At 37.4% G+C, this 14,119-nt stretch overlaps 1 protein-coding gene and 1 non-coding gene across 3 annotated transcripts in view; both read right to left on the minus strand.

Moving 5' to 3' along the window:
* NETO2 (neuropilin and tolloid like 2) overlaps positions 1-14,119 on the minus strand; it is a 62,719-nt gene that overhangs the window by 29,591 nt on the left and 19,009 nt on the right. Inside the window, exons 5-6 of one of the 2 annotated variants that reach the window (XM_025371413.1) lie at positions 12,102-12,125; positions 11,870-11,997 (exon numbers count right to left, since the gene is read on the minus strand). In XM_025371413.1, the coding sequence (XP_025227198.1) occupies positions 11,870-11,997; positions 12,102-12,125 (152 nt within the window). Of the gene's footprint in view, positions 1-11,869; positions 11,998-12,080; positions 12,126-14,119 lie in introns of both variants that reach the window. The other variant, XM_025371412.1, reaches the window with a different exon arrangement.
* Positions 10,133-10,239, minus strand: LOC112614899. The gene has a single exon (XR_003117198.1). It is a non-coding gene; the product is annotated as a small nucleolar RNA U13 (small nucleolar RNA).

Consider the following 14,119-nt stretch of genomic DNA (forward strand, 5'->3'; position numbering starts at 1 on the left):
ATTAGTTTTCCATCACTTATATAACCCAAACCCTCTGCTCACACTCTGTGGTAGGGAGCACTAATGCTGTAATAACTTCCCTTTTCCACTGGACTGTGATGTCTTCCAGTGGAAGGTCACTGGCTCAGTTTCATCCAGCATAATTCTTGCTCATGGCAGGCAATGAGAAAGTGACTAGGCTTGTAAAATTATGACTTGGTAGAAGTATCAGTAAAATAATCAAGCTGTCTCAAGTATTTATATTTACTCTCTGCTTTTCTCTTAATCCAAATAAATACGGTATTATATAAGGCTATAGTAAATGCTCTTCAAAGACATATTTTTTAAAAAACATGAAGATAAATTATAATAAATCATAGCACTTTTCTATTGTAAATATTGAATTGTTTAATTCAACAAATTTTGGGGAAATATTCATAACGTGAATCTGACAAATTGAAATGTTGGGAGAAGAGCATGAACTACTTTTCTTTTACTCCAGATTGCATGAGAAGGGATCTTTTACTTGCATCTTTTATCAAGTAAGTGACCTCTTACCCTATCCCTGTATCCTACCCAGGGAGGCAGGGCAAGTTACCTGGATGGTGGGAGTATGGTTTCTTTCTCCCTCCCCCCATAGGAAGTGGGACTGGGTAGGCCGGTCTGCTCTGCAGATGTGAACTTTCCCTGGAGTGGAATGGGCTGTTCTAGACTTCGGTGAGAGGTAGAACTGGTGGGTAAGGAGTTGGCAACACTAATTAGATTATCTCTCTGCGTTGCTCTCTCTATCCTAGCTTTCACTATGGTAAAGAGGCTTTTCCGACTCCCTACATGCTGACACTTTTACTTCTCAATTGGTTCAGCACTCCAGCAGAGAAAAGGGATGCTATTTATTGGAGCCCCTGAAGACCCCAACAGAAATGAAATCCCCAGAAAGCTACTATCATGAAAAGGCCACTGATAAAAGTGGACTAAAACACTGATGTATACTCTTAAACACCAATGCCTTCTTTTGTATATTTATTTTTTAAATATATTTTTAATTTAAAAAATAGAGACAGGGTCTTGCCATATTGTCTAGGCTGGTCTTGAACTCCCGGGCTCAAGTGATCCTCCTGCTTTGGCCTCCTAAAGTGCTGGCACTGAAGGCATGGGCCACCATGACTGGCTTCCTTTTCATATTTATAAATGGATATTTTTCTTAAACATCACCCATTAACGAGTTTCTCACATTTAGTATTCAAGGCTTATGGTGACCTTTAACATTTAATTTAGATTTCTTAAATAAAACCATCTATTTACACTTTTTTTTTGTTTCCTTTTTTTTAGCCAGAGTCTCACTCTGTCTCCCATGCTGGAGTTCAGTGGCATGATCGTGGCTCTCACTGCAGCCTCCATCCCCCAGATTCAAGAGATTCTTGTGCCTCAGACTCCTGAGTAGTTGGGACTACAGGCGTGCACCACCATGCCTGGCTAATTTCTTGTATTTTTAGTAGAGATGGGGTTTTGCTATGTTGCCTAGGCTGGTTTTGAACTCTTGACCTCAAGTGATCCACCTGTCTCAGCCTCCCAAAGTGCTGGGTTTATAAGCATGAGCCACTGTGCCTGGCCTATTTACACATTTAAACATTTAAAATTTTAAAATTTGATCCAATTCCCATGTCAACTGTATAATTTTTTTACCTTTAAATAATGATTTACTTTTATTAAAAGCAATACAACATTCTTCTATAGTCAATATTCCAGGTAATACTCCTAAAAAATTTGTGAATATGGAATTATCTTTTCATAGAATATTTCAATTTAGAGTAAGGAGATCTAATAAATATTGTTTAATTTCACTTATTTAATGCACATTTAATATTTTCATACTTACATATCTATAAAAATATGTTGTATTGTTCCATATATTTTAAAACCTCATACCAATAATAGAAATAAATCACTGTGTATCCATTCTCCTATTGGGCATTTAGCTTGCTTCTACTTTTATAATTAGCTAATATTGCTGTAAACATTGTTGTCTTCTCATTATGCATAGATATGACAATTTCATTTGGGTATAAATCTAGAAGTATACTTGTGTGGTGGCATGTGACTACTTTCAGCTTTACCAGAGCACATGTGAAATAGCTCTCCAAAGTGGTTGTACCAATTTATATATATTTTTTCTCTTTACAGTTGAATTCTAACGAGACAATTTATACTTCTAAAGCAAATTCTTTGAGTCTGCTTGCTTTACTCAATCCACTACTCAGTCCTTGCTGACACTTCAAGAACAGTTCCACAACTCACTCAAATTCTCCTGTGCTGTTACTGTGCAGTCAAAACCCATCTCCAGTCTTCATCCCTGGTAAGCAATGATCTGTTCTTTGTCCTGTAGTTCACTTTTTCCAGAATTTCATATAAATGAAATCACACAGCATGTATCCTTTGAGTCTAGATCATTTCATTTAGCATGATGCATCTGGAGTTAATGTAGCTATAGTTTGTCCCTTTTTATTGTTGACTAGATTTTACTATATGGATGTACCACAGTTCATTTATTTTTTTATTTTTTGAGATGGAATTTTTGCTCATCATCCAGGCTGGAGTGCAGTAGTGTGATCTGGGCTCACTGCAACCTCCACCTCCAGGGTTCAAGCAATTCTCCTGCCTCAGCCTCCCAAGTAGTTGGGATTACAGGCACTGCCACCAGGCCCGGCTAATTTTTTGTATTTTTAGTAGAGACGGGGTTTTACCATGTTAGCCAGGATGGTCTTGAACTCCTGACCCCAAGTGATCCCCCCGCCTCAGCCTCCCAAAGTGCTGGAACTATAGGTGTGAACCACCGCACCTGGCCTATTCTTTCAAAAGCTAAAGAACACTTGAAACATTTCTAGTTTTTGGTTATTACAGATAAAGTTGTTATGAATATTTACACACAGGTTTTTTCCATGAACATAAGCTTTCATTTCTCCCGGGTACCCATCCAGAAGAGACTGCTGAGTCACAGAGTAACTTTATAGGAAACCACCAACCTGTTTCCCAGAGTGGCTCTATCATTTTGCACTCCTACCAGGAATGTATCCGAGTTTCAGCTGCTCCACAGAGTTCCCAGCTCTGAGTGATTTTTCTAAATTACAGTTATTCTAACAGAGAATAGTGCCATCTCATTGTGGTTTGAATTTGCATTTTTGTAATGATTAAATCTTCTGTGGTGAAGTATCTGTTAAAATCTGTTTTGTAATTGGGTTTTGTTCTTATTGTTGAGTTTTGAATTCTGGATGAAAGATATCTTTTCATAGGTGATTTTTTTTTTCTCCCAGTCAGTGGCTTTTTTTTTTCCCCCACTCAACAGTGTCTTTCACATAAAAAAGCTTTTTCATTAGTCCAATTTATACATTTTTCTTTTTTTTTTTCTTTTCTGAGATGGAGTCTTGCTCTGTTGCCCAGGCTGGAGTGCAGTGGCGCGATCTTGGCTCACTGCAAGCTCCACCTCCTGGGTTCACGCCATTCTACTGCCTCAGCCTCCCGAGGAGCTGGGACTACAGGTGCCCGCCACCACGCTCAACTAATTTTTTGTATTTTTAGTAGAGATGGGGTTTTACCATGTTAGCCAGGATGATCTCAATCTCCTGACCTTGAGATCCGCCCGCCTCATCCTCCCAAAGTTCTGAGACTACAGGTGTGAGCCACCGTGCCCAGCCTAAATTTTTCTTTTATGGATACTCTTTTGGTGTTGCATCTAAGAACTCTTTGTCTAACCCAGTAAGATTCTTTTCATATATTCTCCTCTAAATGTTTTATAATTTTACATCTATGTCCATGATTTATTTTGAGTTAATTTTTAAATACAGTGTTGGGTGTAGGTGAGGGTTCATTTTTTTTCCTTTGAATATGGAGGTCCAATTGTTCCAGCACCATCTGTTAAAGACTATCCTTTCTCCACTCAATTTCCTTTCAATGTCAAAAAATCAATGAACCATATTTGCATAAATCTAATCTCTGGACTATCCTATTCCATTGATCTGTGAGTCTGTCCTTTGTCAGTACCACAGTCTTGGTTACTGAAGCTTCACAGTAAGTCTTGAAATCAGGTAATGAGTCTTCCATGTTTGTTCTTTTTCAGAATAATTTTGGCTTTTGTAATCCCTTGCTTTTCCATTATGTTCTAGAATCAGTTTGTCAATCCTTACAAAAAATATAGCTGTGATTTTGATTGAAATTGTATTCATCTGTGTAGATCATTTTCATAAGAACTGACATTTTAGCACTACTGGGGGTCTATTAATACACTGACACAGTGTATCTATTTATTTAGGTCATCTCTGAATATTTTCATTATGGTCTTCTAAGTTTTCAGTTTATAGATATTACACATTTTTTTTGGTGGAGTAATATTTTAAATGATACTGTTTTCTTAATTTTGAACTGCATTTTTCATTGCTAGTATGTACAAATTCAATTGATTTTTTTTTTTTCTTGAGACAGGGTCTCAGTTTGTTGTCCAGGCTGGAGTGCAGTGGTGTGCTCTTGGCTCACTGCAGCCTCCGCCTCCTTGGCTGAAGTGATCCTCCCTCCTCAGCCTCCTGGGTAACTGGGACTACAGGTGCAGCCACCGTGCCCGGCTAATTTTTATATATATATATATATAAAATTTTGTTTTTTTATAGAGGCTGGGTTTCGTCAGGTTGCCCAGGCTGGTCTTGAACCAAGTGATCCGCCTGCCTTGGCCTCCCAAAGTGCTGGGATTACAGGCGGGAGTCACAGTGCCTGACCTGCAATTGATTTTTGTATACTGGTGTTCCATCCTGCAATCTTGCTAATCTGATATATTTGTTCCAGGAGCTTTTTAGATGCTATGGAAATTTTTATATAGACAATGATATCTTCAAAAAGATTGATTTCTAGGCCGGGCGCGGTGGCTCAAGCCTGTAATCCCAGCACTTTGGGAGGCCGAGACGGGCGGATCACGAGGTCAGGAGATCGAGACCATCTTGGCTAACAGGGTGAAACCCCGTCTCTATTAAGAAATACAAAAAACTAGCCGGGCGAGGTGGCGGGCGCCTGTAGTCCCAGCTACTCGGGAGGCTGAGGCCGGAGAATGGCGTGAACCCGGGAGGCGGAGCTTGCAGTGAGCTGAGATCCGGCCACTGCACTCCAGCCTGGGCAACAGAGCGAGACTCCGTCTCAAAAAAAAAAAAAAAAAAAAAGATTGATTTCTTCTTTTTCAGTCTGTATGCCTTTTTGTACTGGCTACAACTTCTAGTATAACATTGAATAGGACTTAGCTTGCTACTGATTTTGAAGGGGAAAGAATTCAGGTTTTCACCATTAAGTATGGTGTCAGCTGTAGGGTTTTCTGCTGCTGCTGCTTTTTTTTTTTTTTTCTAAGAGACAGGGTCTTACTATGATGTCCAGGCTGGCCTTGAACTTCTGAGCTCAAGCGATTCTCAGTCCTCTTGTGTCAGCCTCTTTAATAACTGGAACTATGGGTGCTTGCCATTGTGCCTGGTTTAGCTGGTAGGTTTTTGTAGATACCTTTCATCAGGTTATGGAAGTCCCATCTTTTCCTATGTTTCTGAGGCTTTTTATCATGAATGGGTGTTGAATTTTAATGAATGGAGACAATCACAGTTTTCTTTAGTCTTTATAGTGAATTACATTGATTTTTCAAATGTTGAACCAGACTTGCATTCCTGAGATAAACCACGCTTTACTATTATGTATTTTTTTATATTGCTGAATTAGATTTGCTAATATTTTATTGAAATTTTTGCATCTATTTTCTTGACGAATAGTGATCAATAGTTTCCTTATAATATCTCTTTGTCCGTTGGTATCAGGGTAATGCTTGTCTTACAAAGTAAGTTTAGAAATGTTCCCTGCTCTTTCATTTCCTGGACGATACTAAAGAATTGGCATTATATCTTCCTTGAATGTTTGGTACAATTTGCCAGTGAACCCATCTAGGCCTAGAGTTTTCTTTGTTAGAAGATGTTTATTAATTCATTTTTGAATAAGCATAGGATGATTTGGGTTGTGTATTTCTACTGGGATATGTTTGGGCAGTTGTGTAGCTCAAGAGATTTACCCATTTCATCAAAGTCATCTGATTTTCTGGCATAGAGCTGTTCCCTGTATTTTCTTACTCCTTTTAACATTGGTAGGGTCTGTAGTGATATCCTCTCTTTCATTCCTGATACTGGTAAAATAGTTGAAATTTACCCAGATATTTACCATTCGTTTCCCTTTAGTCATGAAGTTTCAAGATTTTTTCTAGTATCATTTATTTTATCTAAATAACTTCTTATAGCGAGTGCATAGGTGATAAATTCTCTTAGTTTTATCATTCTTGAAAGAAGTTTTGCAGGGTATAAAATTTGGACTTCACAGTTCCCCTTACTGCCCATCCGAGCATGTGAAGATTCTGATCCACTACCTTTGGCTTCCATCATTTCTAAAGAGAAAAAATAGTCATTCAAATCACTGCTCCCTTATACAAGATGCATCATTTTTCTCTGGTAGACCTCAAGATCTCAATTTTTGATTTCAAGTAATTTGATTTTGATGTGTGCAGGTATTGCTTTTTTTGTTTATCCTGTTTGGTGTTCACTGAGCTCCTTAAATCTCTAGATATATGTCCTTCATCAAGTTTGGGGCTTTTTAGCAATTTTCTTCAAATATTTATTCTGTGCCAATCTCTTCTCCCGCCAGGACTTAAACACCACAAATGTTAGGCCCTTTGAAACTGTCCCATGGACAGTTTTCAATAACTTTGTTTTCAATCTTTTCTCCTCTGTACTTCAGATTGGATAATTTCTACTGACTCATCTTCAGGTTCAGTGACTTTCTATTTTCTCCATTTTTCTATTGAGCCCATACAGTGATTATCTGTTAAAAATTCAGATTTTTCTTTTACTTCTAAATTTTTCACTTAAAAAATTATTTTATTTCTCTGCTGAGTCCTATTTTCCTACTCTGAGAGTGTTTACTGCTATCTCATGAAGCATGGTTCTATCATTGCTTTAGAATTTTTGGTAATTCTGGCTGGGCATGGCGGCTAACACCTGTAATCCTAGCACTTTGGAAGGCTGAGGCAGGAGGATCACTTGAGCTCAGGAGTTTGAGACCAGCCTAGGCAACACTGTGAGACCCCATTTCTATTAAAAACATTTTTTTTTAATTAAAAAAAGATTTTGGATAGTTCTTAATATTTGGGTTAGGGTTGGGATCTATTGATTGCCTTTCATTAAAAATTAACCAGATTTTCCTAGTTCTCTGTAATTTTTCATTGTATCTTGGACATTTTAAATCTTATGCTGTGTGACTTGGATCCTGTTAAAAATCCCTGGAGGATGTCGTTTTTTGTTATTTGTTTTGGTTCTGCAGACAACTAAGTTGCGTTCAGACTGCAAATTCTGTCTCTCTGTTTGGGTGGTGGTCCCAATGTTCAAAGACCTTGCTGTGCTGGGTAGGCTTGCCCAGTGTGTGACCCACTCAGGGACTCAGAGGTGGTTTATACTGTAACGTGGTTCCTAACACTGCTGCCACGTTTCCCTGGATCTGTTCCACACGCAGGCACCTTAGAAGGAAAGCCTGCATTAGTGCTTCCCTGCTCTAGCTCTCTCCTCTCCAAGACTTCCTTCATATTCTCCAGATGACAACATGGTCTCTTGTATCTAGTTCCTCTGGCCAGAAAGACAAGTGTTCCTTAGAATTTTAGTCTCCTAACCTGTTGTGAATTCTGATTAAGAGAGAAAAAAACAGGGATTCCCTCCATACTCTCCAAACATCACCATTTATACCCTTTACAAATCTACTGACAAATCATTATTTATAATATTCTCTTATGATAGTCTAAAACATTTATTAAAATTTCAAAATATGCAAAAACAGACAAAATATATCTGTGTATCCAGCTTCCAACTTCAGTAATTATAACCTAGCCAATCTTATTTTATCTCTTTCCTCACTTCTAACTCTTACATACTAGAGACAAATCTCAGACATTAAATCATTACATCTGTAAACATTTCTGTATCACTAAAGCCACTTAAAAAATAACCTTTATCCTATTATCAAACCAAACAAATGAATAACTTAATATTAAATACCAGTGTTCAAACTTCTACACGCCTCTTAATGTCATCAGTTCTCTCCATTTACAGTTTGTCTGAATCAGTAAGTTCACTTGACTTTTATATCTCTTTTAATCTATAGATTCTTGTTTTTCCTTTCCCCCTCATTGTCATTTATTTATTAAAGAAACACAGTTTCTTTCCTCTCTTGTTCGGCAGGTCTACTTTTTAGTTGATTTGTCTCATAATAGTTTTAAAGCCTTGCTGTAGCTGATTTATAACTTTTCCATTTCTAATATTATTTATGTCTTTTTTTTCCTTTTTCTTTTTTTTTGAGACAGAGTCTTGCACTGTTGCCCAGGCTGGAGTGCAGTGGCATGAACTCGGCTCACTGCAAGCTCCGCCTCCTGGGTTCACGCCATTCTCCTGCCTTAGCCTCCCCAGTAGCTGGGACTACAGGCGCCCGCCATCATGCCCAGATAATTTTTTGTACTTTTAGTAGAGACGGAGTTCACTAAACCCGGTGACCTCGTGATCCGCACGCCACCAGGATGGTCTTGATCTCCTGACCTCGTGATCCGCACGCCACTGCCTCCCAAAGTGCTGGGATTACAGGCATGAGCCACTGTGCCTGGACTATTTATGTCTTTTTTTTCTAGATCAATCTTGGCAGAAGTCTGCCTGTTGTTACCTTTTACAAAGAGCCCATGTCAGGCCTCATTGATTTATTCTTTTTGTATCTTCATTTTTAAAAAAAATTTCTGTTTTATGATTGCCCTTTCTTTGGATTTTTCTTTTAACTTCTGGAGTCTTAACTAAATTTCAGTCTTTTTTCTCAAAGTACGGTTTTAGCTGTACCCACAGTTTTTTTATATGTAGTATTTTCATTAATGCATTTTAAATGTATTCAAATTTTCACACTGATTTCTTCTGTGTCTTACAAATTACTAAGTGGTATATTATTATATTTCCAAACATATGGAGTTTTAAAGTAATCTTTGGTTGCTGATTCTTGGTTTAATTGCATTTTTGCCATAGGATGCTCTGCATATACGTTCAGACTTCCTTTGTTAGCTGAGCACGTGTATCTGTTTTGATAAATGTTTTATGAATGCTAGTAGAGAATGCCTATTCTCTGGATGTTGGGAGCAAGATACCATGTCCATTAAGCACATACTGTGTTATTTAAATCTTTTGAGCCATATTAACTTTGTGTATGCTTGACCTGTGAATTACTAAGAAGTAAAAAAAAAAAAATTACCGACTGTGTTGTGGATTTGTCGATTTTCCTTGACAATCAGCAATCTATGTTTTGTGCATTTTAAGGCTACATTAATACCTGAGATTTATCTAGTGAGATAGTGACATTATTGATTTCTGTTTTAATAGTTATATCAGCTCTTTTTTGACATTTGTCTGTTATTTCTTTCCTAGTTTTGTATTTTCAAAACTTCCTGTAATTATCCTGTAAACAAGATATATTTGGATTTTAACTGTAGCATTTAATTCATGTATTATTTTGCAGAGAAACACCTTAATTTTGCCCTCATTCTTTTATTTTTTATTTTTACGGGTATATAATAGATATATGTATTTATGGGGTGCCTGAGATATCATGATATAGGCGTACAGTACATAATTACATCAGGATAAATGGGGGATCCATCATCTCAAGTATTTATCATGTGTTACAAATGACCCAATTACGCTTAAACTGTACAATAAATTGTTGACTGTAGTCACTCTGTTGTGCTATCAAATACCAGGTATTAATTCTATCTAATTATACTTTTGTACTCATTAATCATCCCCGCATCCCCGCCACTGCCTTCAGTCTTAAATGACAATGAACACTCTTTAACACTATGAAGACATTATTCTATTGTCTCGGGCTTCTATTTTGCTATTGATAATTCTGGTGTCAATCTTAATAGCATCCTTTTGTAGACTATTTTCTCTGTTGTTTAAAAACTTTTCTCCTTGTCTGTGGGGTACAATGTCAGTGTCACTTAAATTTTTTTTTCCTGCTTGGGAGTCACCCTGTGTCATGCTTTTTATCAGTTCTTGAAATTTTCTTTTTTTCCTTTTCACATCAGATAGGCAATGTGCCGACATGGTAACAAGGCTGGAGGGAGGCGCACATCACGTGTGTGCGTGAAGACCTGGGCATCAGGCTTACTTACACACTACAGAGTATCAGTTATGGAAAATCCTAATAAACTGCCACCTCTTCCAGCAATATGCTCTGGGTAATTTCCTCAGATACATCTTTTTAATAGCCACTTTTAACTTATAGACCTCCTATTTGGTTATTTTAAAAACGGACGTGGTCATTTTTCTTTCTCATCTCTGTTTCCTTCTTGGAGGATATGTGAAACACTCAAGTTCTTGGGGATCTAAGGAACTCCTTCCTGTTTGTTATGTTGGTGAACTCGTACCCATGGTGGGCTGTGAGCATAGGGGTTTCAGAATCTGGGGGCTGTGAGCTGACCTGCAGCAGTGTTTCATCCATGCCAACCCTGCAGCTTTCTTGGTGACTTTTAGATTTATTTTTGCCAGGTGACTCAAAGGTTTAATGCACCCAGGACCATTTTGTTAGTTTTTGAACTTAGTGACTCCTGGGTTGAGCAGGGAATGTAAATCCATTTCTCAAACCCTAATAAAGGCAGGGTTTCTAAGTATAAAGCTAGGGGGGACCCCAGCCTCACCCCCAACCTCACCCTGAGACTAAACCCAGAAAAACAAGCTTCTTTGTCATCAGCATGTGGCAGTGAAACATTTTTTCTAATCTATGCTTTCATGTGAGTTGCCACCCTTTGAGGGCTCCAGCTTCATGTGAGTCTCATAAAGGCCATGTGAACCCCAGGACTCTTCTTTTCTCAGTATGGGAATTAAAAGGAAGCTCTCAGTATGTCTACCCCTGTGCCGTAACAGGTTATGAAAATCAGCCAGGGGCATTTGTAACATCAATTTCAATTTATTAATTTATAGTTCTGTCTCTTCATTTCTCACCCATAAGCATTATCCTCTTTTTCTCCTTCCTGGAGCTTACACATATGCTTTTAAAAGAATTATTTGTCATATTTTACCCAATGTTTCCATGTGTCTTCTAGCAGATGGGTTTTCAGGTTACTTTATCTATCATATTACCCAATCTTTAAATCTGATTTTCATGATTCTTGAGAGGTATGTTTTCCCACCCTCTCTCCTCTTTTCCCTCTTTTTACATAATACACATTAAATATAATTTTAACTCTGTTGATATTCCTAGAAGTATAAATTAAATGCAGAAGTAGTCAGTATCCAATCTCAATCTGTTGGAGTTATTTAAAAACATCCTTCCCTGCAGTTCTTTCCAATACAAGCGCCCCATGAGTAGCAGAGGACAGCAGGGTAAGAACAGACTTGACACATTTGGGTTTCGTTTTTAGATTGCTACGACCAACTCTGTAACTTTTGAGAACACACTTTCACCTCTTGTGGCCTATTTTCCTCATAAAGATGTTAATGAATCTATAATCATGCTGATCAATATGCACACCTACCAATTGGGAACTGACAGGTCTTAAGAATCTTAATCTTTTATAATTGAGAATCTTAATATACACGTAATATTCCTGAATAATTTCAGGAATTCCAGTTTATTTAACTATAATAATGCTGGGATCTTAGTAGGTGCCAATAAAGCGAAATAAAATACATTTTTAAAAAGTTGCAATATCAGTTTATGTAGTCAATAAATATTTTCACAAACCAAAATAACATATTTTGCAAATCATGCCTTATCATGATATTCTTCTCTGAAGAGACTCAACACATAATAATACCTTAGCTTTTGGAGTGGCTTTAATGGTCCAGATGCAATCAACGGCTTGGCCTGGTTTTGTTTTCTCCTCTTGTTCTACCTGACTAGAGCGCACTATTCCATCAGCTCCCGAGAGCTCAAACTGACAATCTAGAAGGAATACATGAAAGGTGTTCAAAGGAACATAAGACTGATCAAAAATGCCAAGAGGAACAAGTGGTAATATACTAAACCTGGAATGGGATTTAAAATACCTCCTAGGTAAGTAAAATCTGGATCTGCAACAGAAAAAAGAAGAAAGTCATTGGTACTGAGATAGTTACTTTAAGCTTTGATGTCTTACATTACATCTAATGCTCCATTTCATAGCAAGCTAAGAGAAGCTTTCATTGGTGAAAACGACACATCATTGCTCATTTATGAGCTCACTTACAGGATTGACATTTATTTAATCACATTTATATTTTTGATTCCATAGTGAATAATTTATTTATGCTACTTGAAAACTCACATCAGCTATCAGAGCTGAACAGGTAAGCAGAACATCACATATACAATATAATAGAATATTATTCGGCCTTAAAAAGGAATGAAGTTCCCTTCTCCTGAAGCATGTTAAAATTTGTCTTCTAAACTTTGGCATGGATGGTGGTGATGCTTGCGTAATACTGTGAATGTACTTAATGCCACTGAATTACACACTTAAAAATGGTTAAACAGAGCTGGGCATGGTGGCTCATGCCTGTAGTCCCAGCAACTTGGGAAGCTGACCTGGGAGGAACTTTTGAGCCCAGGAGGTTGAGAATGCAGTGAGCAGAGAGAGCGCCATTGCCCTCCAGCCTAGGTGACAAAATGAGTCTTTAAAAAAAAAAAAAAAAAAGGTTAAAGGGTAAATTTTGTCATGGATATTTTACCACAATAAAAATAAATTTTTAGAAATTACAAACACAGGTATCTTTAAACAATTATTTTAAAGTTCAGATAGAACCTGTGTATATATCCAACTGCCAGAATAAAAAAAAAATTGCTGGGTAGTCTAAAATGTCTCAGATTTCTGGAAAATCTATTTCTTTACTTTTGGTTTTTTTTTTTTTTTTTGAGATAGAGTTTCACACTGTTGCCCAGGCTGGAGTGCAATGGCTTGATCTCTGCTCACTGCAACCTCTGCCTCCCGGGTTCAAGCGATTCTCCTGCCTCAGCCTCCCAAGTAGCTGGGATTACAGGTGCCCACCACCACGCCCAGCTAATTTTTCATATTTTTATTAGAGACACGGTTTCACTATGTTGGTCAGGCTGGTCTCAAACTCCTGACCTCGTGATCCGCCCACCTCGGCCTCTCAAAGTGCTGGGATTACAGGTGTGAGCCACCGCACTTGGCCTGGAAAATCTATTTCAATTCACAATTTAATTGTGTACAACTAGAGGCTCAATTCCTGTTAAAACTGTTGTCTTTAATTCCAGACACTTTAGGAAGTCATCAAATTACATATTTTAAAAAGAGGAAAAAAATTATTAGCTTATGTAGAATATATTTTAGCAACTGTTCTTTTTGAACTTTATAAACAAAACTTGTCCTTACTAAAAGAGGACAACAGACATTTCGGCTCTTTTGCAGAGAAATGTCAAAGAGAAATTGAAATCTTAAACAGCATGGCGGAGGGGAATCACAGGAACTGTCTGGCAAATTAATCAGAACTAGTTCACATGTATTCCAGAAATCTAGGATATTGTCATTATCGCATTAAAATGTCCATAATTATCCCAGTTACATCCAGGAACTAACAACCCATTAAGAGCCTCTGCCTCAGTAAATATCACCAATAGCTTAGAGAATTTCATTAAAAAAATACGAACTTCTCACCATTGTTAATAGGTTTCTTCCAGAATTACCAACTCCTAGACAAAACTTATTTTATTAACATGACTTGAAATAACATCAGACAGAGATATATTTAGCTAATTATGCATTGCCTATTTATTTTGACATGTGTTGGCTTTCTCTTTTAGTGATAAAATTGTGGACTTCTCATCCACATTTTTTTTTAATAAGGCTTTTCTTCAATGTGACCTCACCCACATTATAAAGGTGACATGAGAAGAGTAGGAAGTATTGCCTAGTGAATTGCAATCTAGTCCTGGATTTGCCATTCTATGAACTAAGAAAATCACTTAATCTCTGACTCAGTTTCCTCATCTGTAAAATATTATATAATCCTCCTGACATTACTGTCATTAGCACAAAATTAAATATAATGTCTATCAAAACTGTGAA

The sequence above is a fragment of the Theropithecus gelada genome, chromosome 20 (assembly GCF_003255815.1).
Source record: "Theropithecus gelada isolate Dixy chromosome 20, Tgel_1.0, whole genome shotgun sequence".
NCBI classification, from domain to species: Eukaryota; Metazoa; Chordata; class Mammalia; order Primates; family Cercopithecidae; genus Theropithecus; species Theropithecus gelada.